Genomic DNA, 27,153 nt, shown 5'->3' with positions numbered 1-27,153 from the left:
CAATATCCTGACTTTTAGACAGGGTCTCCCTAAGTTGCTGAGGCTGGTCTTAAGAACTTGTGATCCTTCTGTCTCAGAGTTGCTAGGATTACAGGTGTGCACCACTACACCTGGAATCTTTTATTTTTCTTGGTCCCCTGTCCCACCCTGAGCCCTTTTCTTGAGACTCAAGATGTTGCCCAGGCTGGCCTTGAACTCCTAGGCTCAAATGAACCTCCTTCTCAGCCTCCAGAGCAGGTATGTGCCACCCTTTGGCTGCAGGTAGATGTCAATTCTCCTCCTGGCCTCTAGTGAACTGCCTCTCTCCTGGTCCTGAAAGTGGCATGCAATTGGCTGCCTCACACTGGAGGTCAACAAAGTAGTGCCGGGTGAGTAAAGCGCTCTGAAGAGCAAGCAAACAAAGGAAACTGCTGATGCCAGGATGGAGACAAGGTTCTGAAAGGAGAGGCAGCAGGAGCATGTGTGTCCCCAGGCACATTCTCACCTGCTACCTTCTTCCTAGTATTGTCATTGTGGGATATGCTATGCAGCTGCAGAGCAGACTAGAAATGGCATAGTATTTGGACATGCTACTCTAAGTAGAGGATCCAGCTACAGGCTGACTTCCATTCCTTTGGGTCTGAGTGGCAGCACAGAATACAGAATGGCCTTTGTCTAAAGTTGTAGGTGAATTCAATTGCTTTGTGAAAACACCTAACATTCTGTGACTGAAAACCCTCACCTGAGGCTCAGTATTCAGCCAGATAGCTCTTGAATCCTTTCAAATGGCAACAGAAACTAACTTGGTAGAAAAGGCCTCCACATCAATGGAAGGAGCTTGGTGCCTCTACATGCCACACCCACCAAAGATTTCTCCTAATAGCAACAGTGCTGGCGAGTGCACTGGCCTTGATGGGGAGGAGAGCCTAGTTTACCTCAACATCTCTAATTCAAGGGCACAAACAGCAGATAAACTGGGTATGGTGGCCCAGGCCTGTAATCCCAGTGGTGTGGGAGGCTGAGGCCCTAAGCAACTTAGTGAGACCCTGTTTCTAAATAAAAATACAAAAAAGGGCTGGAGATGTGGCTCAATGGTTGAGCATCCCTGGGTTTAATTCCTGGTACAAAAAAAAAAAAAAAAGGGAGAGTGCACGAGCGAGTGCGCACGTGGAGAATAAACAGTCTTGAGAACAAGACAACTCAAATTTTACAGGAGCAGAACTAAGACCTGACACCTTGTCCAAAGACTGAGTTTTCTAAGTCCTTTGCCAGGTCGGGCTCTCCCACACAGAGCTACACTGTTCACAGCTCTGTTCATCACTTCCACCCTGACCAAGGTGGCCTTCCTTTCCACGCCACCTTCCTGCTGAGCAGACCAGGAGAACGAACACTTGGGGTGATTTCAGGCCTCTTTACACAACTAAATGTACATAAGCAACTTACTCTCATACACTGAGAATAGTGATTTAGTAAAAAGGTCCCTTTGTTTTTCCAAGCTGCCATTCTTTCAGCTCATAAAGATGTGGAAACAAGGAAACCCCTCCTGGTCCATTCAGAAGTGAAACTCTGTGAACCCCACCTTCACTCCTGTAGCTACAGGCCCAGCCCAGTTCTGCTGGTCTCACATGCAGCACTGCCCAGACACCAGCAGGGCCAGGCCATCAGTATCTATTTTCTTCTGGGTTAGTTCAGTCCTGTCCTACTTACGTGATTGTTTTCATTTCTTTTTTCTCGGCATCTGGGCGTGCACGGTTCAGCACCTTGAGGAAGTCAGATGTTTTTGCCCGCATACGAGTGTGAATATAGGCCTGGGAGCAAACACAGCAGGTACTGAAGCAGAGGTATGCTCTAGAAAGACAACTCTTTCCTTAGGAATAGCCATTGGGAAAATTTGGGAGCATATACTGGGGAAACTGATCCAGGCCACATAGCAAACAGAAAGGGGAACAATTCTATAAACACAAACTCATCTCTCTGCCTTTTCAGTGCCGGGATCAAATCCAGGCCCCTGTGCATGCTAGGTAAGCCCTCTACCACTGAGTCACTCCTCAACGCCTAGCACAAGGGATGATTTCTTGAAGTCCCTGGAAGTATCTATTTAAGAAACATATCAATAACCTGGACCCAGAAGCTGGTGCCTCCTCACCTTAGAGCACTTGATATGGTAGTGCAAGTAGTCCCGGAATGTGTGGATCAGGTTGATGGTGTTGTCTCGAGCACTAGCGTTGGTGTGGCGAGGGAACAGCACTGAGGGTGAGGGGAACAGACAAGGCATCAGGGCGCAGCACGAATGCCAAAGGACTGGAGAGATCAGCAGCCTGTAGACAACTTCATGCTATCTGCCTGAGTTCAGTCTCTTTGCTTCAGTAATCACAAGCAGGGTTTTGACCTTGTGACAAAGTGGGTGAAGAGTATAGCCGGGGGCGCTGCCAATGAGTGCAAACAGGGGAGTTCATGGGAGAACATGGGGCATGGGCCTGAGCACTCATTCCAGGTCTGGAATTTGTGATGGTACATTCTGATATCTATTCCCTGACTGCCACATGGTTACCAATTCCTGCCTATCCTGAGTTCTTTGTGCTGAAGTACAAAGTAAGACTTTAGTGAAATGTGATCCCAGAGAAGATCTTATATTTTTGCTGGAGAAAACCAATCAGTGGGATCGGCTTGATATAAGGATCTGAACTTTCTTGACAGGCTAGGCTCCAATCTGCAGATCTGTGTTCCTCCTTTCCCTTGGGCTTTTTGGAATTCTCTTATCTTTTGCACTTCCTTTACTCATTGATCTTAGTATCAGCAAGACCCCCAAAGTTTTGCTGAAATGAAAAGGAATGTCTTGGCCTAAAAGGAAATGGACATTAGGCTAGGAGGTAACTGTTTCAAAGAATCTACTATGTACATGACTGTAAATTTACCAAGATCTTATATACCATAAAGAGATGTTGCCAATTAAACTGAACACCTTTCAAGGTGCACCTCAAGTTCAAGGACAATAATATGGGGGGAAAGTATATATATTTTAAATTTAACATAATATGATAAATCAAGAAATTCATCAATAAGCAGGTACACCTTCAGCTCAAAGGTCAATTAAATAAAACTTTACAAAACATTTCAGTGGCATTAGGTACGTGTGTGAATGAACCAGCTCACAGGATGAAGTGTTGGAAGGAGAAAAGACTGGAGTTAGTTTCTTCAGTGGAAAGGAAAATAAATGAATGATAGCTGAGCTCAGGCTTAAGCAGCAAAAAAACCAAGAAATATCAAATGACAATGAACTCTAACTGCTTAGCAAAGCTGATGTGGTTTTGTCCCTAACTCTTGACATCAGAAGCTACCCCTTTTGCCTTAATATTTAAGAAAAGGAGAAAAAAGAAAAAGGAAATGATTACTGTACAAAAATAGCACCTGGCCTACTCTGTAATCAGTGCACCGTGACACCCTCCCACGGGCACAGTGGTGGCAACAGGAACAAGTTGATATGCCTGCTTCTGTCTATCTTAAAACATTAACCAAGGCTCTTCTGATTTATGCACTCTGCTGTGAACTCAGGAAGGCCACATGAAAGGCACCTACACCCAGCTCACCAAAGGTAATGTAGCCAATGTTGTCGCCCACAGCGGCATCTGTATCTTTCAGTTCCAGAGGAGGTTCCCTGTGGCTAAAGAGGACCTGGGGGGCTGTGTGGCTGGCTCGACGTCCTTCTTTGAACTCCTGTGGAGACAAAGCAAAATAAGCTGGTGTAGGATGAGCAGCAATTTATGCTATGGTACATGTCCTATGCAGTGTGACTTTTGTAGCCCCCTGGACCAGCAGATGGCTAAAAATAAACTATGCCTGACCTGAACCATACAGTGCTGACTGCTCTAGTGCACTTTAGGTTCAAAAGGGCTAGATTACAAAGCACTTAACAAGCCAGATCTTCCAATGTGATGCAAAAGATTGCTAATCCTTTTCCTCTTCTTTTTTATTTTTATTTTGCAGTACTGGATTTTAAACCCAGGGGTGCTTTATCACTGTGGTGCTTCTCCTTCCCCCTTTAAATTTTTGTGACAGGGTCTTGCTTCTTGCCAAGTTGCCCAGGCTGGCCTCAAACTTGACATTCTTTTGCCTTAGCTTCCTGAAAAGCTTCAATCACATGTATGCACCAATCCTAGCTCCTTTCTCTCATTTTAGACTAACACAGGTGATAAAATTATATCTAACACTAAACAAATTGCAAAGCACTGGTTACATTTAAGATAAGTACTGTTGCTCCTTACTGTCTTATGAGTAAATATAAAAAAAGGTTGGATTTTTAAGGAAGTCTTTAAAACTCCATGGTGAACACAGGCTTTAGTTGGTCTTACCTCCCTCCTATCTATGCATAGAAAGCCTTCATGAGTCAACAAATTTCCCAGGACTCCCATGACCCCCACCTCCATTTTTTCCAGTTTCAGGAATAGGTCTGAGTGCCAGACCTTTACCCAAGTTCTATTTGTTGAGGTTTCCTAGAACCTGTCACCATTTAGAATTCATCAGTCAAAACTCTAGAGCAAATTTAAGCCATTCTTGGGAGCAGATGATAATGGAGCTGTGAGTTGTCTTGGTGCTCAGAAAGATAGCAAGACCTTGTACCATGAGCAATAACATGATTTTTAATTCTTGCTCCTTAGTGGCCCTGAATAAAATATCAACATCCTATACAAGAACTCATCACTCGTTTTTTTTTTGAGAGAATTTTTTTTTAATATTTATTTTTTAGTTATCGGTGGACATAACATCTTCGTTTGTATGTGGTGCTGAGGATCTAATCCGGGCTGCATGCATGCCAGGCGAGCGCGCTACTGCTTGAGCCACATCCCCAGCCCCCTCATCACTCTTGTATTTTTCCTCACCAAATTATCAAAAAATGATTGAGGATGTAAAAACCAGGCTATTTCTTTTATTTTCTAATTTACAGACCTCAGACTTTTACAGTCCATACATTTCTATGTAAATGGACAGAAAAATGAGCAAAGGACATAAAGAGTCACTTCAGAGGAAAAGAAAAATACGTTGTCTTTAACATAAAAAATTCTTTTTTTTTTTTTTGGTACCAGTGATAGAACCCAAGGACGTTTAACCACTGAGCCAAACACCCAGCCCTTTTTATTTATTTTTAAGACAGGGTCTCACTAAGTTGCTTACAGCTTTGCTAAGTTGCTGAGGCTAACTTTGAACCTATGATCCTCCTGCCACAGCCTCCTGAGCTGCTGAGTTTACGGGCATGCACCATCATGCCTGGAAACATAAAAGATTTTAAGATGATGTAGTAGTAATCACTGTTAATGTATCAGCAGCAGAAATCCAAAAATTTGACTGCACACTGCAGAAATAGGCACTCATCCACTGCTGGTTCGGGGAAAAACAGTATAACCCTTCAAAGAGAAGAATTTGGCAGTATCTACCAAAATTACTGACTTTGACATGGTGTTCTCATTTTAGGAAATATAGAAAGTGCCCTCAAAAAACACTTTCAGAACTGCCTAAAAGGTAGACTGTCTTGTCCCAGAACATAAAGAAACTAGTGGTTTCTACTTCACTTTTCTCAGTAGCTTGACTTTAAGATTTTATAATATGAAAAGAATTCTAGTTCTCTAGGAGCATACTGCTGGTCCTATTGCTTTTCATGGAATGAGTCTGAAAGGTTGACACCTACTAGGCTCCCTACAGGGCTTGGCTGGTACACCCACAAAGACAACACACTTTGGTAGCAAGGCAACCCTGTGAGTGGGGGAACACAATTCCTATCTTTCTCCCAAAGGCAGTAAGCAGCCCTCAGAGACTTCATGGTAAGTGACAAAAGCAGGACTTGTGTGCCAACTGGGCTGTTGGTGCATGCCAGGAGGGGAAAGTCCACAATGGCCCACAGCAAGATTAGTGACCATCAGGAACTTCAAACTATATTTCCAAGTCACAATATTCTGTACTGAGCATCTACTCTTCTTTCCTAGAAACTTCAAATTCTAGACCTAGGAAAAAAAATTCAGACAATTTACTTTGGGACAAACTAAGCTAAAGTCCACTGTTATGGACATTTCCAAAAAATTACCCCAGCTTCTTAATCTGGAAAGGGTGGCAGGACAGATGGCTTCTGAACTCAATACTAGAATGGACAGTCACTAACTGGAAAGATGGCAATTAAAAAAATGCAACAGAGCCGGTTTCTCCTTTTAGGTAAGCATCCCTAACCCTACCATTTGAGTTTGAGGAAAGAGTTTAAATTCATTAAAAACAAAAACCAACTAAACAAACAAAAACTCCGAAGGAACACATCTCCAATAAACTCTCCAGGATAAGGCCTGTTTAAAGTATAAAAATAAGTTAAGATATTTCCTGGAATAAAATGGAACAAGATTGGTGTGGGGGAAACCCCAGCCAAGTCTAAATATATACTTCATAGCTTTTAAAATTAGTGCCTTAGTTTGGATTTAGCCCAATTCTAAGTTACTGCATTACATTTCCCTGTCAATTCTGCATAAAAATACATGAAATAACTGTCTCAAGGCTTACTTTAAGGACCTTCAAAATTTGTGTGTGTGTGTGTGTTTGTGTGTATTAGTACTATCAATGCCAAAGTGTTAGTATTTCAAATTCTTTTGCAGAGACTCTCAAACCAGTTTCATTAATTAGCCAAAACACAAAAAGTTACTAGAGATGGGTCAAACTGAGGACATGTTCTGAAGATTCTCCTAGTCACTGAGGGCTACCAACACATAATCTCAGTATATTAAGCACAGCTGTCTTTCAACTCTACTTGGCAAAAAAGATTTTGTTTCAAAATTTTAAAATCTTATCACTCTGACAAGGAATAAAATGATAATGTACTGAGGTCTTAAAAATTTTTAACTACTATACTCTATTTTGAATGCTGAGCTACCTCAGAAGAAACCAGCCTCAACAATTAGAAACCAACATCAACAATTAGCTCTCTTCCTATAGTCAGTAACTGACTAGCAGACAAGATGCCTAAGCTACAATGGATGAAATGAATCAAACTATACCAAAACTCCAATCACAAAGTGTCCTAACACACACCATTACCCTTTTTGGCAGAAGCACAGTTTCTTAGGGAGGCATTCTACAGTGATTCCAACTCAAGCTGAGCCTCTTTACCAGGTCAACAACTTCATCTATGAATGCAGTGGTCTACTACTTAAGAATTTACCATACACCATTTTTTTTTTTTTTTGGGTTCTGGGGATTGAACTCAGGGGCACTTGACCACTGAACCACATCCCCAGCCCTATTTTCTATTTTATTTAGAGGCAGGGTCTCACTGAGTGGCTTAGCACCTTGCTTTTGCTGAGGCTGACTTTGAACTCATGGTCCTCCTGCCTCAGCCTCCTGAGCCGCTGGGATACAGGCATGCACCACTGTATCTGGCTACCACAGACCATGCTTAAAAGACTGTACAACAATACATGCCAAGAATAGACCTTGTTAAGAATCTGAGGAAATGTGACCAAAGATTTAGATCTAAGACTCTGATAGGAAGGAAACTTAACATTTAGTCATGGTTAGTATGTTTAATACCCAATTCACCCTCTTGCCCTGTCCTACAAGGCTGAAACCACTAAAATGTAACATTCAGTGAGTTTGGTTGAGGGTATTTATTAAATCTTCAACAAGTTCCAACATCAACAGAGCTGCTGGTTCTTACTTCTATGCTTGCAGTGTTTTGGTGCAAAGATGTAAGTCACCATGCCGTTGTTTTTCCCCAAGATGTCCACTTCATACCTGCATGAACACCTTTCCAATGACCACATCGTCGTCATCCTTAAACACTGTGCTGAAGACTACTGTGACTCTGTCCTTTTTAGATTCAACATACCTGAAAGGAACAAAATCAAGGAGAGTTAAGTACAGAATCAGAAGGGGGTTCTGGCAATAAGGTCATCTTAAACAAACAAACAAACAAAAAAAAAAAAAAAGGAAAGAAAATAACTTCATCTACAAGTAAAGACGACTACAGTTTTTAAGTTTCGGAATTCCTGAATCCATAAAGCAAAGGCATGCCAAGAGACTAGTATTTGTGGCCAACAAAGTCAGTGTAATAAATGCATCCTAAGAGGCGGGAAGTGTAAATCATCAAAAGTAGATTTTATTAACTTGTATTGTCAGGCATGACATGGAATCTAGAGTTAGTGATTCTCAGAATGCCACTTAACTTATGGTCAGCCGATGCTGCCTAATGATCTGCTAGTCTCTCTTGAGTTGGCCTTGAACTATTATTAACCCTCCAGCCTCAGTCTCTGGAGTCCTAGGGATTACAGGTCTAATAGCTACCACACCTAGCTCAGGGCTATTTTCTTAAACAGGACTCACAATATTAATGCCTTAAAGGAAAGCCTGGCATTTTCTTTTCATCTTTTGTTCACTCTGAATATATGAAAATTAGGAAAAGTAGACTATTTTCCCCCCTACCATCTACATCATGGTTTAAGAAATTGTATAAGACACATCAATGTTTATAGCAGCTCAACTCACAATAGCCAAGTTACAAAATCAACATAGGTGGCCCTTCAACAGATGAATGGATAAAGAAAATGTTGTACATACACACAATGGAATATTACTCAGCCATAAAGAATGGAATTATGGCATTGTAGGCAAATAGAGGGAACTAGAGACTATCATGCTAAGTGAAATAAGCCAATGCCAAAACTCCTATGTTCATGTATGAATATACCACCAGTGTAACTCTATGTCATATACATGACAAGAATGAAAGTCATACGATGTATGTATGTTAAAATATACTCTATTGTCATGTATAACTAAAAAGAACAAATTTTAAAAAAGAAGAAAAAGAAAAAAGTAGCATGAGAAAAGCATTTCAGGGGGATAAATACGATAGAGTTTAAAGTCTGACCATACTATATTTCTTTCACTAAGTACCATTCTGGTGTAACAGCCACAAACAGGTTTTAAGACCAAATTCTATACTCACATGGTTTCGTCATCTCTATAATGGATAACTGCCCTGTTCTCTCCTTCCTTGCCCTCTTCTTGGAATTGGAAGTATTTCTCAAACACAGAGGCAAAACAATTTCGCTTCAACATGCCAGCCTGATGTACAATGGAATCCTTGGATGCAGGCAGATTTTCAAGGTCATATAGCAAAGAGACATTGTATCCTGGAGGGGGAAAATATCACCCAGCAGCCACATTAAAAAACAAAAACCTCCTGTAAAGAAACCAAATCTCTCAAGCAAACACAGACTAGAGGAATTAAAAACAAAAACAAATCTACAGCAATAATAACAAAATAACATTTCAGGTTCTGATGACATTTCACTTTCTCTCAGTGTTTATAGTTTTCACCAAGGGGAGAATGTTGGCCAATTCCATAAAAATCTTAATTCTTGTAAAATCCCTGTAAGTATTTATAGCTAATTAAAAAACACTAGGCATGTATAACTAATTAAAACAAATTAAAAAAAACCCTACTAAGCAAAAATTTGGGTCAATATCAAAGATATTATAAACACGGAATAGAAGTCAAAATCTAGAAAATTTGATTAGAAATTTAGTGTTCCTGAGAGTGCTGTAAAAGAAACCATACATGATGTCGACTTATAATGAAATACATAATCTTTTTCTGCTGGTTTGATGTGCCAACATTGTCAGAGTTGGGTGTCTTTCCAATAAAATACATCCTTTTAACATGCTATTGTAAACCCCTTTTGAAAGGAGACAAGGAAGAAAATCCAAGTGTCTGCTCATATATACATTCCCCATAGCTTTTATTTGTATATATTGTAAAAATTTCAAAGTTCTTTTAAAAACACTTTGCTGCATTTGATTTTTGCAATAATTCTTTGACAGCAGGCCAGATAAGGTTATTCTAATTTTACAGAGGGAAAGAGAGGTTCAAAGGAGCAGTGATTTGCCAAATGCAGCAGCATGACAGACTAGTACAGGCTCTATTTTGAGCTGAATAGAACGGGTCCAAACTTGGTCTTGCCGCCTTGTGACCTCGGAAAATTGCCTAACCTGGGCAATTCCCACATCTATTAAAAAAAGGTGTAAGTAAATGGAGGAGACTACTATAAATATTAAAAGAATATATAGTATTTAAATACCTGGAACATAGCAGGTCATCAATAAATGGGACAGAAAAGAACTGAAATCAGTTTGCTGATCAATAGAACATTCTGCCTCTTATGGCATGTGGATTACAGATTCCAGAAAACAGGGCTGGGACCACTTGATTATATAATCAAGTGACTAATAAGTGCCCAAAAGCCTATATATGTTTTTGTAAGAGTATCAGTACATCACTGAGGATCATTTCACATTCTAGGCAACTGACTGAAATAATTTAACTAGAACTGTATTGATCTTAAAATTCTGAAAATCTCAAACTTATATACACTATTTTATTTTTTCCCAAGAGCATTCCTAAGATCTATGTTTTTTTTGCTGATCTACTCTCTTTGTGAGCATAGGCCATGTAAATCTATTCTAGGTAATTCTTAGCATATTTTGGCATTCTGGTATTAAATAACAGTAATCATTGTTACATTTTGTGCACCTGAAAACCAAGCAAATAGAGATTTGCTGGGTCTATGAAATCAAATCAAATAAAACTATAACTAAAGTCTAACCTTAAATTTTAAGACTTCTGACATGAATATGACATACTGAGAATGAGGAAAAGTAACAATCTATTATAGCCAGTTGAGTTTTCTAAACTTGCCTTAGTAAATCCAATAAACAAAGTGGAGAAAAGATGCTACTTTCACATGTTTATACTTTATACTTGTAGGAACTCAGGGTCTGCAATCTAGCAATATTTGTGCTATAGCAAGAGATGGAAGAGAAGACCAAGGGAGAGAAATACCAACTCCCTATGTTGGGATCTTGGCTGTGACAAGCATGCCCAAGAGTTCCAACATATGTTCTAGATCTGTTTGTTTCTTTATTCCTCTCTGTTAAACTCTGGATTCCTCAAGCCTACCGTGTTATTTATCTTGGTTTGTATTTCTGTGATACATTTGTTACATTAATTTGAGGATTAACAAATTTCAGTGTTCTTTATGGACTCCAAAAGCTTCCATCCATAGGCCAGGATGTTGCTCAGTGGTAGAGCACTTGTAGAGACTTGCCTAACATGTGAGGCCCTGGGTTTGATCCCTGGCAGCCTCTCAAAACAAAAACTTCACCCACAAATATTCCTAGTAACATGGCACATTTCAAAGGCACCTTTATTAGTTCCCCCCCCCGCCCCAAAAGCAAAAATATAGGAGACATAAATTCTAATGGGGGCAGGAGGCAGTCATGTTGTGAATTTATCAAATTTTAAGGGGGTCTGGGGAACAAAAACTAGCCAAAGTAACTCTTGGTAATAGGAGACACACAAACAGAGACCTTCCTTCTCAGAACAGTTTATCAGTCAAGGTATAAAGTAACAATATTTGAGGAATAAATACTATGTTCAAATGATCCTACTATGTGGATTTCACTCTGGGACCCTGCTAAATCCTCTAAGCTGAGGCATGCCATTGGGTCACAGGGGTTAAAAATGCTATTCTGTCTTTATACTTTAAATCTCCTTTAAAACAAAAGAACACAGCTGTGTTACTCATGAATGGCATGGTGCATTTCAATTTCTTTAAAGAAACACATCTATCATCTCTCAGAAAAATGGACTGAAGAGGGGGCTGACATTTTTGTTACTTGAAAATAGTGTTGACAAATATTTCTATTTCTTCTCCAAATATGCAGTGTACAGGGAAAGGAATTGCCAGGGGCTGTGAGTGGAATCAATATTTGCTCATTAGACTTCTCAAAAGACATTTTAATCACCATACTCAATAAAGGTGGCCCCCTGGCTGAAAGATTAAGGAAGAACCATTTTTAGCCCCATCAAGAAAATGCTAATAATAAACATGAATTCTGCACACTCCACTATGTACCCGTAAATAGGCTGCTTTAAAGGTTACTTTTATGGAGGAAGTGGAACCAGGACTGGGCCTCTGCAGACAAATGAATAGTATTTAAATAAAATCTTTTGGTTAGGAAAATCATAATACAAACAGGACACGTCTCTTCATGTTATTTCATAGTTGCTCACATGACTACATACCTGATTCCGGATTTACCAAGAAACTCCCGTACACCCTCTTTAATAACTAGGAGGGGAAAAAAAAAAAGTCAAACCAAAGTCCATGATAATTTTTATATTTCTGAGGCTCAAAGTACTTGACAAGTTTTTCTCAGCTAGCATTCTTTTTAACTTTTATTTGGCAAGTGGAAAGCTAGAAGGGGAAGCAAATTTATCTAAGTCACCAAAGAGGTGCCTCTTGAAACTGGATTAGTTTAGGAGCTATCTTTCAAAGATTTGATTAGACTCAGATACACTGTTCTCCTTCATATTCTGCATTGCACTCAATCATCTTTTGGTTTTGAGACAGCAGAAGGATGATAATTGCTATCATAGAGAACAGATTGGTAGTTACCAACTGAATGTACGCCAAGCCACAACCCGGGTGAACAAATAAAAAACAGGATTGTTGGAAACTAATTTCTGTTAGCCTGCTAATCTTAAATTTACTTAGCTAAAATGACAAAACCAAAGCCCCCTTTACACTTTCATATTTTTTGTCAGTAAGACTACTTCTCTTGGTGGAATCTGCTTCTCAAATTATATGGTTAAGGAGACATGCTTTTTATTTTGGAAGGCACAGTTCTGACTTAAAAGTTATATGGGGTACATCAAGCAGTGGACAAGCCGCTATTCGGAGATACAAAAGAAGTAGCTATTGGGCTGGGGTTGTGGCTCAGAGGTAAAGCGCTCACCTAGCATGCGTGAGGCATTGGGTTCGAACCTCAGCACCACATAAAGTAAAACAAAAACATTGTGGCTACCTATAACTAAAAAATAAGTATTAAAAAAAAAGTAGCTGTTCAAGTCAGTAACAATCTAATAAGCTTTTCAGCGTTTAGCAGTCTTTGTACTTTTAAGTCAAAATATAGACTTGGAATAATGACCAAAGCCCATTAAAAACTTATGGGAGGAAAGATGTCATGAGTATTCCTTAGAAGGTAAGGGCAATATAAAAATGAGGCCAATATACTAAAACTCAGTAGTATAACAGGTTGCAGAATTTTGTCAATAGACAGCCAGTCAATTTCTTACCTCTCTCACCACAAATAAGCCTTTAGTATTTTGGGGATACTAAAGAGTATTTAATCTATGCTGAATTACAAAATTAAAAATGAAGAACACAAGCTTTTGTTTTTAGTAGAATTTTAGTAGCCACAGAAAAGCACTGTAAACACAGGTAGCACTGAGTCATGTAAGCAGGCCCTTGTCTTTGATTCACAGTTGTGTGCTCAGCAGAGCAATAACCATCTGAAGGAATAGTGTTTTTCTTTTCATCTATGTCCAATGGACTATCTAGTATTAAAAACAAACAAAACCTAGGAATAAACCATATATTTTATGTTCCATTTGAAAAATTATTAAACAGTGAGGTTCTTCTCTAATAGCCCATTTTTTTTTGGGGGGGGGAAGGGATGCTGGGGATTGAATCCAGAACCTCACATGCTAAGCAAACATTCTACCACTGAGCTATATCCACAAGTCTGTGCCTGTGCTTAAATATTCTTTAGAAATGGCCTGCAAATAGTCCACTGCACAATTATTTCCTAGTATTTTACACATTTATTTAATAATAAACTTTCTAGCTATTTTCCAATAGCTAGAAGAAATTTCTAATATGAAAATTTGGGTTATAGCATGGGTCCATGATCACACAGGTAACAGGTTAAGTAATGCCATGTGTAGTTCCTAGTTAGTGATCATATGGACACTATGAGGGATCTTTTACAGACAGGAACTGAAGGGATAGATTCAAAGGCACAGAGTTTATTGGTGGCATACAGTATTTGTGCCACTTCTCCTAAAGGCTTTGGGGAAAAGTAATATCCATATCCACAAGAGTTTGTGCTATCTCTGAGTTACAATTCTGCACTGCATACTACTGTTACTTAGAGGTACTTGGAGGAAGGGGAAATCAGATGTGTGAGAAACCACAGTTCCTTCAATTTAGTTTAACTCTAAGCTTACTCAGTCATTACTAAAGAGTCAGGTTTATACCCTTTTCAACTCCTCTGCACCCTCTCCTTGGCTTTACCAGCCATTCCCTATTACTTCACTTGCATTTTTAACTATGATTCACATTTAAATTTGTGCCATCTCTCTCAATCTGACACCAGGAGATGGATGGAGGCAACCTATCACTCATCACTGTTAATGTTCCCACATAGCAGCGAAGGCGGATTAAAAAGCCTTTTAAAATGGGCCCATGACAAAGTAACAAGCTTCCTGTGGTTATCACAGGCTGGTCACTGTTCAACCAAGGCAGGGAGCCATTTACTATGCACTCAGTTCCAACACTTAACATTACTTACTCCACCCACTTGAGTGGGTGGGGCTGGTTCTTTGACCCTTCTGGTAGAGACAAGAATAGCAATATGTTCTGTAGTTCCATTGTAAGCAAAGCAAGGAATGGAAAGAAAATTTAAGACATCTAGTTCAGGAGGTTGGGAAGAAGCTTGGTGGAAGATTGCTTGCTAGCATGTGCAAAACAAAACAACTACTTCAATGCTGCATTCTCTTCCAGGATTATTAGGGCACATAGCTTTTTAGAAAGAGTTGTCTATGGAAAAATGATTATACAACTTTTTAGTTATCTGTTCAAATGTTCAACACTTCCTTCAAGCAGTTGTCTTGTTTACTTGTGTTCTTTATCTGGTGAGAAGAGTTAGTTACCAACTTTACAAGACTAGGTCTTCCTCTTAAAGTACCCTGAATCCAAATTCTATAAATGTTCCTTCTTTCTTGGAACTGGGCAAATCAACTGCATGTGAATGACTAAGGGAAGTGACTATCTGTGACTACTGGAATTCCCTTTAGTTAAGACCAATTTTAGTTTTTATATCAAAATATTTATTAAGTTTTGGACTATACTCCTTTACAAAGAGACTTTCATTATTTAATTTTAAAATTATTCAAAAGCTACTATTCGATTTTAGAAAGGAAATATTTACTTATTTCCTATATCTTCATTCAAAAGAGTAAGGCGAGTCTAGTTTGTTAAAACTAAGAAGTTTGAAAACTGATTCAGGAACTGAGTCATACTTCCTGCTTTGAGACCCAACCACAATGTGTGCACACTGGTGTAACAGAGTTTTCTTTCTTCCATAAATGGCTCTCCCTAGAACAACTACAGTTCAACAGGAACCAAACCTACTACTTCAGCTACTGCAAGACAGCAGTGTATCAGGTATAGCCATCAAGAATTTCACAAGGCTTGGACATTTCTTGTTTCTCCTAAAATAGTTGTAAGGAAGAAGAGATATTTAAAGAAGCCAACTCTAAAGAACAGCAACTTAACTTAAAGGACAATAATTTGTACCTAAACTTGCAGAATAAGAAACTAAGAGTATAAAATTTAAGCCTTGATTATATAGCTGCCTTGATAATGTGATAAAAATAGAATAGAACCTGTCTCATTCTTCTGGTATCTACTTTTGTACTAGTCAAGAACATATTCTTTGCTCTGTTTTTGGAGAACTAAGGTGTTTTGCTTTTATAAAATCTCGATCCTTTGTTATCTGAAAAAAAGGCAAATCCCTCTAAGATAAAAGTCATTAAACTTTGGTTAAAGAACATCTTTATCTCTCCAATATAAAAAGCAAGCAAATAAAGAACCAAAACCTTTTCTAGAAAACATTTCTTTACATGATTATATGAAATGGAGTCATATGGGAAATGGTTGGGTGGGCAAGCTATATGGAGTAGCTGGTGCCCATGAGGGTGACTTAGGGTCATGGATCTTCTAAGAGTGGTAAGCTGCCCACAAAATATGAAGAAGAAACAAAAGTCCTAAGGAAAATGATGTGGAACTCTTACCTCATCAGCACCATGTGCCTGAAGTTCCTTGTAGAATTTCAAAGAAATACTGACCATCACTTTCGTTTTGTCTCCATTAGGATTTGAAATGTGATAGAGGACCCCATCAAAATCTGTGAGGAAAGTAAGATTTCTTACCCTGAGAATAGGAAATAATCTAAGTACCTACCTTAGAGCAGGCCATAAGGAAGACTTCTGATAAACAGGCATATAAGTAAAATGAAGTCTACGGGAAGTCAGCAGAAACAACGTTGTGCCAAAGCTTTTCTTACCCTAACCACAGCTTGGTGCTAAGGGAACTTATTTAAAATATTTCAAAGAAACCCAAAGCCAACAATAACAACAACAACTACCCCCCCAACACTTCTATTGTAATGCTTTTTTTTTTTTTTGGTACTGGAGATTGAGCCCAAGGGTGCCAATCTTATTTCATTTAGACCCCTCCCCAATGATTTATTTTGAGGTGAATCCTAGACATCATGCCATTTGACCCATGTATACTCCAGAACATATCTTCAGGAGATAAACTATTAAAAAAATACAAAAACCAAAAAACTATAAGCTGGGAATTGTGGTGCATGGTGCACACCTGTAATCCCAGCAACTCTGGAGGCTGAGGCAGAAGGACCACAAGTTCAAGGTCAGTCTCAGCAACTTAGAGAGACACTTCTCAAAATAAAAAAGGGCTGAGGATGTAGCTAAGTGGCAGGTCTGATTTTTAAAAATACCATGTTAGGGGCTTGGGATGTGGCTCAAGCGGTAGCGCGCTTGCCTGGCATGCCTGGCATGCGTGCGGCCCGGGTTCAAACCTCAGCACCACATACAAACAAAGATGTTGTATCCGCCGAAAACTAAAATATAAATATTAAAAAAAAATTCTCTTTCTCTCTTAAAAAAAATACCATGTTAGGCATAATTTTTAAAAACAATTTCTTAATATTAAATATCCAGCCAATTGTCTCAAAAATTCTGTAAACATTACTGTTTTACCCAAGAAGATCTACTACTGCATATGGTTATCATTTAAACCTCTTCTCATCTATAGGCCTATGCCCTTTTCAGTTGCTGTCTTCCTGCACTACAGTAGACTGATTTAGTCTGTGTAATTCTGAAGCTAGGTGCTGAGTGCCATTGCACAGACAGCTGGAAAGAGAATCAAAGGGAGATCTCACATTGCTAGTTAATAGGAGGGGACAGAAACAGTGCCTGCCTTCCAAGCCACACACGGCACTTCAGAACTCTAGAAGTCTTTCAAGATCATCTAGTCAAGCACTTGTACTTTATAAAGAGTGATCATAAAAGTCCTTAAAGTTCAAAGAGCAAGACAGTTGTATCAATATGCAATTCTTTTTTTTTCAAATATTTTATTTCTATGTGGTGTTGAGGATCGAACCCAGTACCTCATGCATGCTAGGCGAGCACTCTGCCACTGAGGCACAACCCCAGCCCTAGATATGCAATTCTTTACAGGTAATAGAAAGCAACAGTTATCTCTGACTTGAACAAGGAAGGTTCTAGCATGTTCTTGTCTCCCCACAACTCTATATTTGGTACACTAAGACAATGGCTACTAGAAGATAATACTATGAAACTTCCAAATTAAAAAGAACTTACTTACAAAATGAACCCCAAACTTCTAAGACACAACTAATCTTATATAGTTTACAAAACTCCAGAGTCAGTTGTCAAATAGTCAAATCCATGAAGTGGTCATCTAAAATAAAGACCTCAGCTGGGTGCAGTGGTGCATACCTGCAATCCCAGTGACTCTAATTGCTTAAACAGGAGGATCATAAATAAATTTGAGTTCAGCCTCAGCAACTTAGGAAAGCCCTCAGCAACATAGTGAGGCCCTGTCTCAAAAGACAGGGGCTGAAGATCTAGCTCAATGGTAAAGCACTCCTGGATGAAATCCTTTGACTTCCCCCACTCTCAATAAAAATCAAACACCAAAAGAATCAAAAAGACTTGACAATCAAGGGACAGAATCCAAGATATCAGAGCTTATTATTTTAGGAACAATTTTATTTTCTATGTATCTTTTCTTAATAGTTTGAAAGACACTTACCTGCAAATGTTACTTCTACTGCTTCTGGTTTGTTTCTGTAAGACAAAACAAAAAGGCTTTCAGTTAACTGTAGTGCTGCATTCAAGGGGACTAGGAAAAGCTCCTGTGCTTTATTTACAATTAGACCATTCTGTATAAACCTCAGGCTTACTGTTAAATTTGAGTATACAATTCATTTGTATACCTGAACCTTTGGACTTGCTTAAAGTGGAAAATACAAAAAGGACAGCTATTTATTATTTTTTTTTAACCTGTTGTTTGTAATCTCTTACCATGATCAGTGCTCACTTTCAATTCTGAATCTGGAGAACATATATATGTGAACTATGAAACAACATCTTTTGGTCAATGCCCCCCCAGAGTGGTGATGGGGGCAACAAATTCAACCGGAAAATGGCTAAGTATAATGTAGAATGATTTTTAATCTGCTTAAAGTGAAAGGATGATTTGGGGCCATAAAACAAAAAAGTTATGTTCTGTTTCAAGGACGATCTGCAAATCTTCCACATATCCTTCCCTGCTCTTCACATCACCAAAATACTTAACACTCTCCTTTATGAATCCCTCTCTGGTTCTACCTTACTTTTTTTTTGAAATCTTAGCTCTGTGCTTATAGAGAGTATAGCACAAAATAACACTGAAATCCCTGAGAATAGTCAACACCTTTTCTAGCTTTTTCTTCATGCTCATGTTTTGGGACAAATTAACATCCTTACACCCTTGTTTTCTCATCTTGTCTATAAAATGGGAGAATAACATGTTCCCATTAACCTCATAGAACCACTACATATAAAACAAGAGGTCAGACCTGAAAGAATTGGGAAACAACAACAATTAACTACCTGTTACTTTTCCTTAGCCTGGCACACACACTTCTATCTGACATATTTCGTTATTACCTAGAAAGCATGACATACATACCATCTATGAACAATAACGGTTAATTATCCCCCCAGTGAAACACTGTTTACATCTTCTCCTTTTCTTTACAGCCAATAGTAGCAAATCAATGACAATGCTACTGCTTTAGCAGCTAGCTTCCCAGAACTCCAGTGATCTTGCTTTGTTTTATGAGCTAATAGACAGCATGGACGTATTTCCACATTTTAAAAAAAATATTTATTTTCTGGTTGTAGTTGGACACAATACCTTTATTTTATTTGGATCAAACCCAGGGCCTCGAATGTGGAAAATGAGCCCTCTACTGCCGTGCCACAACCCTAGCCCCTCCACATTTAATTTTGAACAACTTGCTCAAGACCTCTCAGTCAAGTACGTATCTTTTATGCTCTTTCTGCTCTCTCACTTGTGAAAGAAACAAGACAGATTTGCTCTCTAGGGAAATAACAGACTAGGTAACATGGTATTAAAAAATACTAGGTAACATGATTATTAAAAAGCTGATGCAGAAGCTAAACAACATCTTTCAAAAAATTGGTTTCTATTTAGGATGTAAATCCTGTTGGGGGGAAAAAAATCAACCTATATGAATCGTAATACAAAGTTCCACCCTAGTCAAGCACAATGGCATGCTATATTTCCAGCTACCCAGGATCACCAAGTTTGAGGCCAGCCTTAAGAACTTTGTGAGACACTGCCTCAAAATAAAAATAAAAAGGGCTGGGGATGTAGCTGAGTAGTAGATTGCTTGCTTTACATGCAAGGCCCTGGCTCTAATGCTCAGTACCGCAAGTTTAAAAAAGGAGAAGGTTCCAAAGTCATACATATGTGATAAGAAATGTGTGCTGGGTTAGCGTATCCAGTGAACTTACGGAAAGGCTGTGGGTTTAGAATGTGAGAAAAGAGTTAGATGAAAATGTAAGTCGTTTAAAAAAAAAAAAAAAGAAAATGTAAATCGCCTCTGATCTTTCACTTTGAAACTGTAGCCAGGAAACAAGGACAAAGAACAACCATTCCTCACCCCTAGAAACAAAAGTACAGAACAAAGAAATGGCAACATTAATCTATGGCCCATTTGAATGATAAAAATTAAAATGATGTCCAAGAAGAAGATGCACAAAACATTTTTCCTGGAGAAGGCTAGCAGTGCTGAAGATTCAGAGTTTATAGAAGTCCACATTGCATCACTTAATATATGGTTACTCACCTCCACACCTACCCTTTAACCTTTTGGCTTTACCTCAGTCAAGAAAGGGCTAAATTTCTTACTCTCCCAATTACGAAGAGAAAAATCAAATATAAATAAAGAATCTTACGGTTCCAGGCTATAAACATTTGACTCCAAAGGTTCTCCCCGCCCTAAACATTGGACTCCAAGGCCTCCCCCCCACCCGGCTTAGGCATAAAATACCCTGAGCATAGATTCCCACTGAGAAAAGTTGCTAAGATTGATCCAAAGTGGTTTGCTGTGTGATTTAGGAATATCTGTTAAGTCACTGCTATTAATATTTTAGTTTACTATTCATGGCTGAACAAAAGGTTTGAAGAAGAAAGGCTGCCAAGGACACAATTAGGTCAAAGGAGACTTCAGAAGTCATCTGGGAGTTAGAGATCTGGAAACTCCATGTTCCCACATGGAAACTGCTCAGGGTGGAACCTACCATTAACAGGATTGTTTCTCGGTCCTAGAACTAGGTGTTGGTTGTTATCTTTCGTGGTTTAAAATTATGGCACAGAAGAGTAGATACAACTGGTCTCCAAGGGAAGAATATAATTTAATAGGCCAAAAAGATATTTACTGTTCTACCATTTGCTAAAGTTTCAGATATAGGGGGTGAGTTTAATTATAGAAAAAGTAAGACCGTCAGAGTTGATGGTTCCAAGTTCTGTCACTTACTGGCTATGTGACCGGTCACAGGCAATGATACTAAAAAGTGGTTGAGCCTCAAGTTCCTCTTTTATCACTGAGGATAAAAACACCTTCCTCACGGGCTGTCTCGAACCCTAACTGAGATGATGTATGTTCAACAAAGTTTCCCAACCAGTGTCTCATGACTAAATCACAGATATACAGAGATAATGATCTCCACAGCCTTTAGAGTAGCCAGTGGCAGGATCTTTAGGCCAGACTATTTACCTAACTGGGTCATACAAATATGATGTTCTGTCTGCACCACATGGTAAAGAAGATCAGGAACAACAAGAACAGAAGCACAAAAAAGTCCTTAATACACACTAGTTACTCAATGTGTATATTCTCCCAATCCAGTTTTTCGATTCTAAATGGATCTACTATATTTTCACACAGATACATTTTTTTGAAATTTAATAAAATTGTGTTAAAGCATATTAACATGGCGCCTCATTCACAAAATATCAGAAAATTAGTTTTTTTTCCTCCTCGAATAGAGTCAGAGGAGACTAGACTGTGAAGTTGTGGTTGGGAGAAGTTTCAGGACTGGTAGCACTCAGAATCAGGAGTTGGTTAGCAGTGGTACAAGAAGAAATAAGATTCCTATTAGTGTTAGACTGTTGAATCCTAGAACAAGCCAGACAAGCCAGCTGGATGGTCCTTAAGTCACTGATTGGATAGCCCAAGATATTAAAACATGCTCAATTTATTCAGAGGGACTTCAAGAGCTCTTTTCTTTTCTTGGTTCTAGGGATTAAACTCAGAGGCACTCTACCTTTGAGCTACCCCTCCAGTCTTTTTTTAATGGAAAGGATCTGCCGGGCGTGGTGTACCCCTGTAATCCCAGGAAATTGAGAGGCTGAGGCAGGAGGATCATGAGTTCAAAGCCAGCGTCAGCAAAAGCGAGGTGCTAAGCAACTCAGTGTGACCCTGTCTCTAAATAAAATACAAAAAAGGGCTGGGGATGTGGCTTAGTGGTCAAGTGCCCCTGAATTCAATTCCCAGTACCAAAAATAAAAAAAAAAAAAAAAGAGAGACAGGATCTTGCTAAATTGCCTAGGCTGGTCTCCAACTTACCATCTTCTGCCTCAGCCTCCCAATTAGCTGGGATTACAGGTGTGCACTATTGTGCTGAGCAAATTATTCTTTTGAGTTATTCTTAAAATCCCTTAGAAAAAAATTTCTATTCTTTTTCTAAAGAAGCTTCTGGAATGTCAATGATCAGTCAACAAAGAACTCCTGGCAAGTGTATTAGCTAATCCTTTTTTTCCATTAAGGACTCTGCAGTTTTCATTCCTAAATGCATCCTAGGATCCAACTTCCCCCTGGAGCATTTGTGTCCCTCTTCGAGTTATCCAGTCTATGTCTTGAATTAGAGGGAATATTGCATTCAGCTCACTCTGATTACTCTTAAATCCTCTATAAGGCTAACATTATTCTTTGTGAGGAAAGCCTATGAAGTTTATCATATTAGATAAGGAGTAGTCCTCTTCTTTGCTAAGCTATATCTCAAAATATGGAGAACAAAGAGATTTTTAAAAGTGTCAGAAGAGGGATAATCTTTTAATGAAATCAATAATCATTCTATGTGGCTTCATTTATTCTTTCAAGAAAACACTCTATTGAGCTGACTATATACATATTGAGAATGCTGGGGAAACAACGATGACTTTTCAGTCCCAGCCCTGTACACATAAGGTTTGGCTAAGTGTAACTCTGGGGCTTCATACCCAACATGATCCCAAGGAGGCCAGAGGACAGGCAGCAGTATGCTAGCTATAATGTCCTGTAAAAAGACCAACTACATCCTACTTCTTCTAAGAGCTTAAACAATGTCCTAATTCTGATTCACTTTAAACCAATCTGACTCTCTGTGGACATATGCAGCATATCTGGGACTGAGAACAAGGTACCAGGAAGATTTAATTTATTCTTTTCTAAAATTTCTCCTCCCACAGTCCTCGCCCACCCCAATTGGCACTGCTTGCTTACTGAGCTTCACTCCCCCTCACAGAACCACAGCTCTCCATAATATGCACAGGCTGTGTGGCAAGGAGCCAGCAGGCACTTAAAATCAACAGCAATTCGCATCTGACAGCATTTCCTTGGTTCTGAACTCCAGACTGCAGCTTACTTGACAGGCCTTGCTTTTGAGGCTGAAAAGGTTCTTAGTGTGTACACAGCAACAAAAGAATTTAATTAATTTGCCAAATTACTTCTGCTTTAATTGTGGGTCTGGGTAAGAATTTCTAAATGAAAAGGCTATGCTGTTGGTAAGACCTGTATAGGATGTTATTTGCAGTGTTGGGTATAGCTTTTTAATCAGTCACATTTTGTTAGTTTGTAAGGCTTCCAGGAAGACAATTTACTAATAATCATTCCTTTGTGAGAACACATATATAGATAGTTCCATTATGCTAGCTATAATGGTAGCAGCATTGTGGTAGGAAAAAGAAGAAATTTATTTGGAATGAATCTTAAGCTTTGCCAGAACTACCTCTAAATTAAAAGGTAATTGTGACCTGATATATTCTTTGATAGTGTACATGACAGAACTGCTTTACCCTAAAAGAAATCAAGACTTTTATTTATTTATTTTTTAGAATTTTTTTTTAATATTTTTTAGTTTTTGGCAGATACAACATATTTGTTTGTATGTGGTGCTGAGGATCGAACCCGGGCCGCACGCATGCCAGGCGAGCACGTTACCGCTTGATCCGCATCCCCAGCCCGAAATCAAGACTTTTAGTAGAAGGTCAAGGCAAGAAGATCCAGCAAAATGATCTGAGAGGCATCATTAAAAAATTAACCTCTAAAGGAAATTAGTGAAATGGTATTCTGAAGTATATACCATAAAAGAACTCTCAAGACCATCTTAGAAAGGCTGGGAATGTAGTACTGGTAGAGTATCTGCCTAGTATGCACAAGACCCTGGGTTCAACCTCAGTAGTCCAGAAAAAACAAATAAATAAACAAAAGACTATCTCAAGCATTCATTTTTGGTAGTTGGATCAGTGTCATTCAATAGAACTTTCTGTGATAATGGAAACGTTCTATATCCACACTGTCCAAAAATAGTACCTACTATCCACATATGGCAATTAGAAATGTGACTGAGGAACTCAATTTTACTTTCTAAAAATTTTTATTTAAATTTAACCAGCCACAAGCAGAGAACGAACTACTGTATTGGACATTGTAGAGTTGGAATGTGTACTCAGGAAAAAGGTATGCTGATCTATAATTTCCCTAAAATACAGGGTGGAATTGACCTCTCCCAGCAGGTTCCCACACTGGCAAATCCTTTCAAACCTCCAGTGTTTCTCCTTTAAGTGATTCCTCTTTAACTTCTTTCTCTAATCTCCACCCCAACACAGTTCATCCCTTGGTGCCTCTAACTTTGCTAACAGGCTGTCTCTGAAAGGCCCCTTTTTTTCTATTGCTGCCTGGTGCTAGGTATTGGTAGAATCCCATAAATGTTTATGATGCTCACACTAGTCATCCTTGCTGTAAGTTCTGGTACATGCATGCACCTTGATTAACACTGTACTACTTCACTGTTGCCTCACCTTACTGGTATGCTTAGAAACTCACACTTGCTTGGAAGTTAACTTCTGCTAGGTATTAATCTGTAATCAAAGGAAAATCCTACCTATATCATAATATAATGGTCCTTTTCAAAGATTTTCAAAATAATTTTCAGCAGAATGACTTGAACCCATTTATTCAAAGTCACATCTCAAAGGGGAAATAAAAGACTTACTACCACCCAACTAATATTCACCACTATTACAAGGTTTACCTTTATAAGAGTCCTCGAAATTCTAATTTCTAATTAAAACAGACTTGACAGCCTACTTTAATCTCTCTGAAATGCTGCTCTTTTTAAGAAGTTTTCTAAAAGAAAAAGAATAAAGTTCTGAATAGTATGCCATACTGTGAAATCACAAGTTATTAATATACAAATAAGTGTAAACGTACTCTTACATTAAAAGGCGTGACTCTACTTGAAAATATAGCCATTTATCTCATGGATCAACTTATAACCACCCAGGCTTCATTCTTTACTAGTCTGGACTTGAGAATGCATTAAAATCAGTTGTGAAAATGCAGAAGTTAATCCAGCTTCCTCCTATGTGACACTGCTCAAAAAATGTGCATAGCAATCACCCGAAGAGAACCTAGGCTGATTCACTTGAACATTTAAGATGTGAAGGGACTGGTAAGAGACGCTGAAGGCAAGAAATCAAACTAAAATATAAGCAACTGCAACCCTTGGCAGGAAACAGCACTGCCGAAAGCATGCATTAATTCAAGGAAAGTAGTGCTTTGTTTTATAGATAAAATCTGTGACCTTATAAAACCGACAGGACCCACAATATATTCGATTTAAGTGGTGGGTTAGTACCTTTTAAAAATGCCTGCAAGCCACGAGTTCATTTATGACCATGTAGAATTTCCCCTCTATCAAACCTCTCCCTCAGTGAATCTCTTAAGCACTTACTTTCCTATTTCTGGTTCTCGGTTCACCAGAAACAGTTTGCATTTATTTCCTAACTGTGAAACCAAGATGTGAATCCCCATCCTCACAGATGGGGAAATGAAGCAGAGGAACGAGTCACAGACGGCCAAAAATTAGAAGCTAAAACACAACTCTTAACCTCGTTTTAAATATTATATTAGAAAAGCAAAGCAGCTTTGGAGGAGGAGAGGTTCATCTTTGTGTTTGACAGAGAAGGTAGCCTTGGAATATGTCCCAAGGTTATCTATGAACTTCATAGATTTCTGGAGGCTGAAGCGTGTAACTGGGCCAGGATTACTACAGAAGAAATCACAGACCAGGGTTTTGTTTAAAAATTTAAAAGATAACCATAAAGGCAAGGGGTGGAGAAAGAGCATTAGAATCACAGAAAAGAGATAAGGAAGGGACTATTAACTTTGCTTGAGAAATAAATCTATAAAAATGGCTAGTGTCTCTCACAGTAGAGATCTGGGAAGAGAAGCTAGGAAGATGGCTTTTTTCTGGGGGCAAGATTTGGGTCTACTTTCAGTCTTTTCCCTTCCTGCTCCCTGGAGGACGTGGGGGTGGGGAACAAGAATGCCGGTGGTGATCTGGACCTGAACCACCTTCCCACCTCCAGTCCTGGGAATTCCTGAAACTACTTCCAACCCAATCCTTAACAGGCTTTCTCCGGGTTCGCAACAATAACGAGGAATATAGAGGGAAGGGGTTTCCTTCTCGCCCCAGAGGCATGGGCTCCTATGGCCAGAGTTGCGGCTCCTGCTGTCCTAACGTCCCACAGGTCTCCTGCCCTTTGGCATGCGCGCTCCTTCAGTCCACTCGCCGCTTCCGCATCCCTGCTCGAGCCTCTCCCCACGCATCTCTCCCCTCACCCCACGGCGCCCAGCAGTCTCCACGTCTACCCCACCGGTGCAGCTCCTATGCCCTGCCGGGATCCCCATCTCTCTCCTCCAGGCCCTGGGGGCTAGACCACACCGGGAATTAACTGGGGTCAACTCTACCTCCCCCGCCACCCCCGGGCCCCGGCGCGCGCTCACCCAGCAGCCGCGTTCTCGAACTTGAGAGCGAGCGTCTCCTCGATGATGCGGTTGTTCACCTCCAGCAAGATCATGGCGGCGGCTGCCCCGGGCAGGGGAAGGAGAAACAAGGGCGGGTGAGGGTGGGCAAGAGAGGGAAAGACTGAGGGAGCGGCCCTGCTGCCCCCTGAGGAGGGGGGCTGGGTGGGGTAGGAGGTTGAGGAGAAGGGGAGAGGGACCGGGGTGGGGAGAAGGGGAAGACGCACAAATTGGCCCGCACACTCACTGACTGTGGAGATACCCAGCCACCTGACCGACCTGGCCCCAGAAGCCTGAACCCGCCTGCCGAGCCGCCGCCGCCACCGCTGCAGCCTCTCCGACAAGCCCGGTCCCCGCCCAGCCCCCGGCTCTAGCCGGCCACTTCCGCTCTCACACCCACTTCCGCTCGCCGCCCAAACGCGCGGCCCCGCGGCGCCATTTCCGCTTCGATTCCAGCACGCGCACGCAGGCGCGTAAGGGGCGTGTCTGGAAAGGTCGCGCTTGCGCGTGTGTGATGCTACCACCCTGCCTCTCCTTTCCTAAAGAACCGCCTCTCATCCAAATCTTTACTAGTGTTTTCTCCACCGAGCTGGCCTTTCCCTGAGTTTGTTTCACCATCCAGCTGCTTCTTCCTGCTTGTCCCTGAGGCCCAACTCCACCTTCCGGTTCTATCATTTCAGAGGCCCCTCAAGAAGCGCGCCCTTATATGCTTCTAGTTTGTAGGGGATGCCCCTTCCTCATCCCAGATAGTGACTATCCAGAGGCACC

The 27,153-nt window shown here is 40.0% G+C and overlaps 1 protein-coding gene across 2 annotated transcripts in view; it reads right to left on the bottom strand.

Annotated features, from left to right (window-relative positions):
• Arpc2 (actin related protein 2/3 complex subunit 2) overlaps positions 1-26,812 on the bottom strand; it is a 28,378-nt gene extending 1,566 nt beyond the window's left edge. Inside the window, exons 1-10 of one of the 2 annotated variants that reach the window (XM_005330457.4) lie at positions 26,665-26,812; positions 26,368-26,449; positions 17,997-18,031; positions 15,929-16,041; positions 12,095-12,140; positions 8,954-9,140; positions 7,741-7,834; positions 3,567-3,693; positions 2,126-2,226; positions 1,687-1,787 (exon numbers count right to left, since the gene is read on the bottom strand). In XM_005330457.4, coding sequence (XP_005330514.1) covers positions 1,687-1,787; positions 2,126-2,226; positions 3,567-3,693; positions 7,741-7,834; positions 8,954-9,140; positions 12,095-12,140; positions 15,929-16,041; positions 17,997-18,031; positions 26,368-26,441 — 878 coding nt within the window. In that variant the 5' untranslated portion in view covers positions 26,442-26,449; positions 26,665-26,812. Of the gene's footprint in view, positions 1-1,686; positions 1,788-2,125; positions 2,227-3,566; positions 3,694-7,740; positions 7,835-8,953; positions 9,141-12,094; positions 12,141-15,928; positions 16,042-17,996; positions 18,032-26,367; positions 26,450-26,632 lie in introns of both variants that reach the window. The other variant, XM_040267799.2, reaches the window with a different exon arrangement.
• Positions 26,813-27,153: the final 341 nt, after the last annotated feature.

Source organism: Ictidomys tridecemlineatus, chromosome 7, assembly GCF_052094955.1.
Source record: "Ictidomys tridecemlineatus isolate mIctTri1 chromosome 7, mIctTri1.hap1, whole genome shotgun sequence".
NCBI classification, from domain to species: domain Eukaryota; kingdom Metazoa; phylum Chordata; class Mammalia; order Rodentia; family Sciuridae; genus Ictidomys; species Ictidomys tridecemlineatus.
The sequence above is the reverse complement of the archived record's forward strand: the minus strand, read 5'-3'. Positions and strand labels throughout refer to the sequence as shown.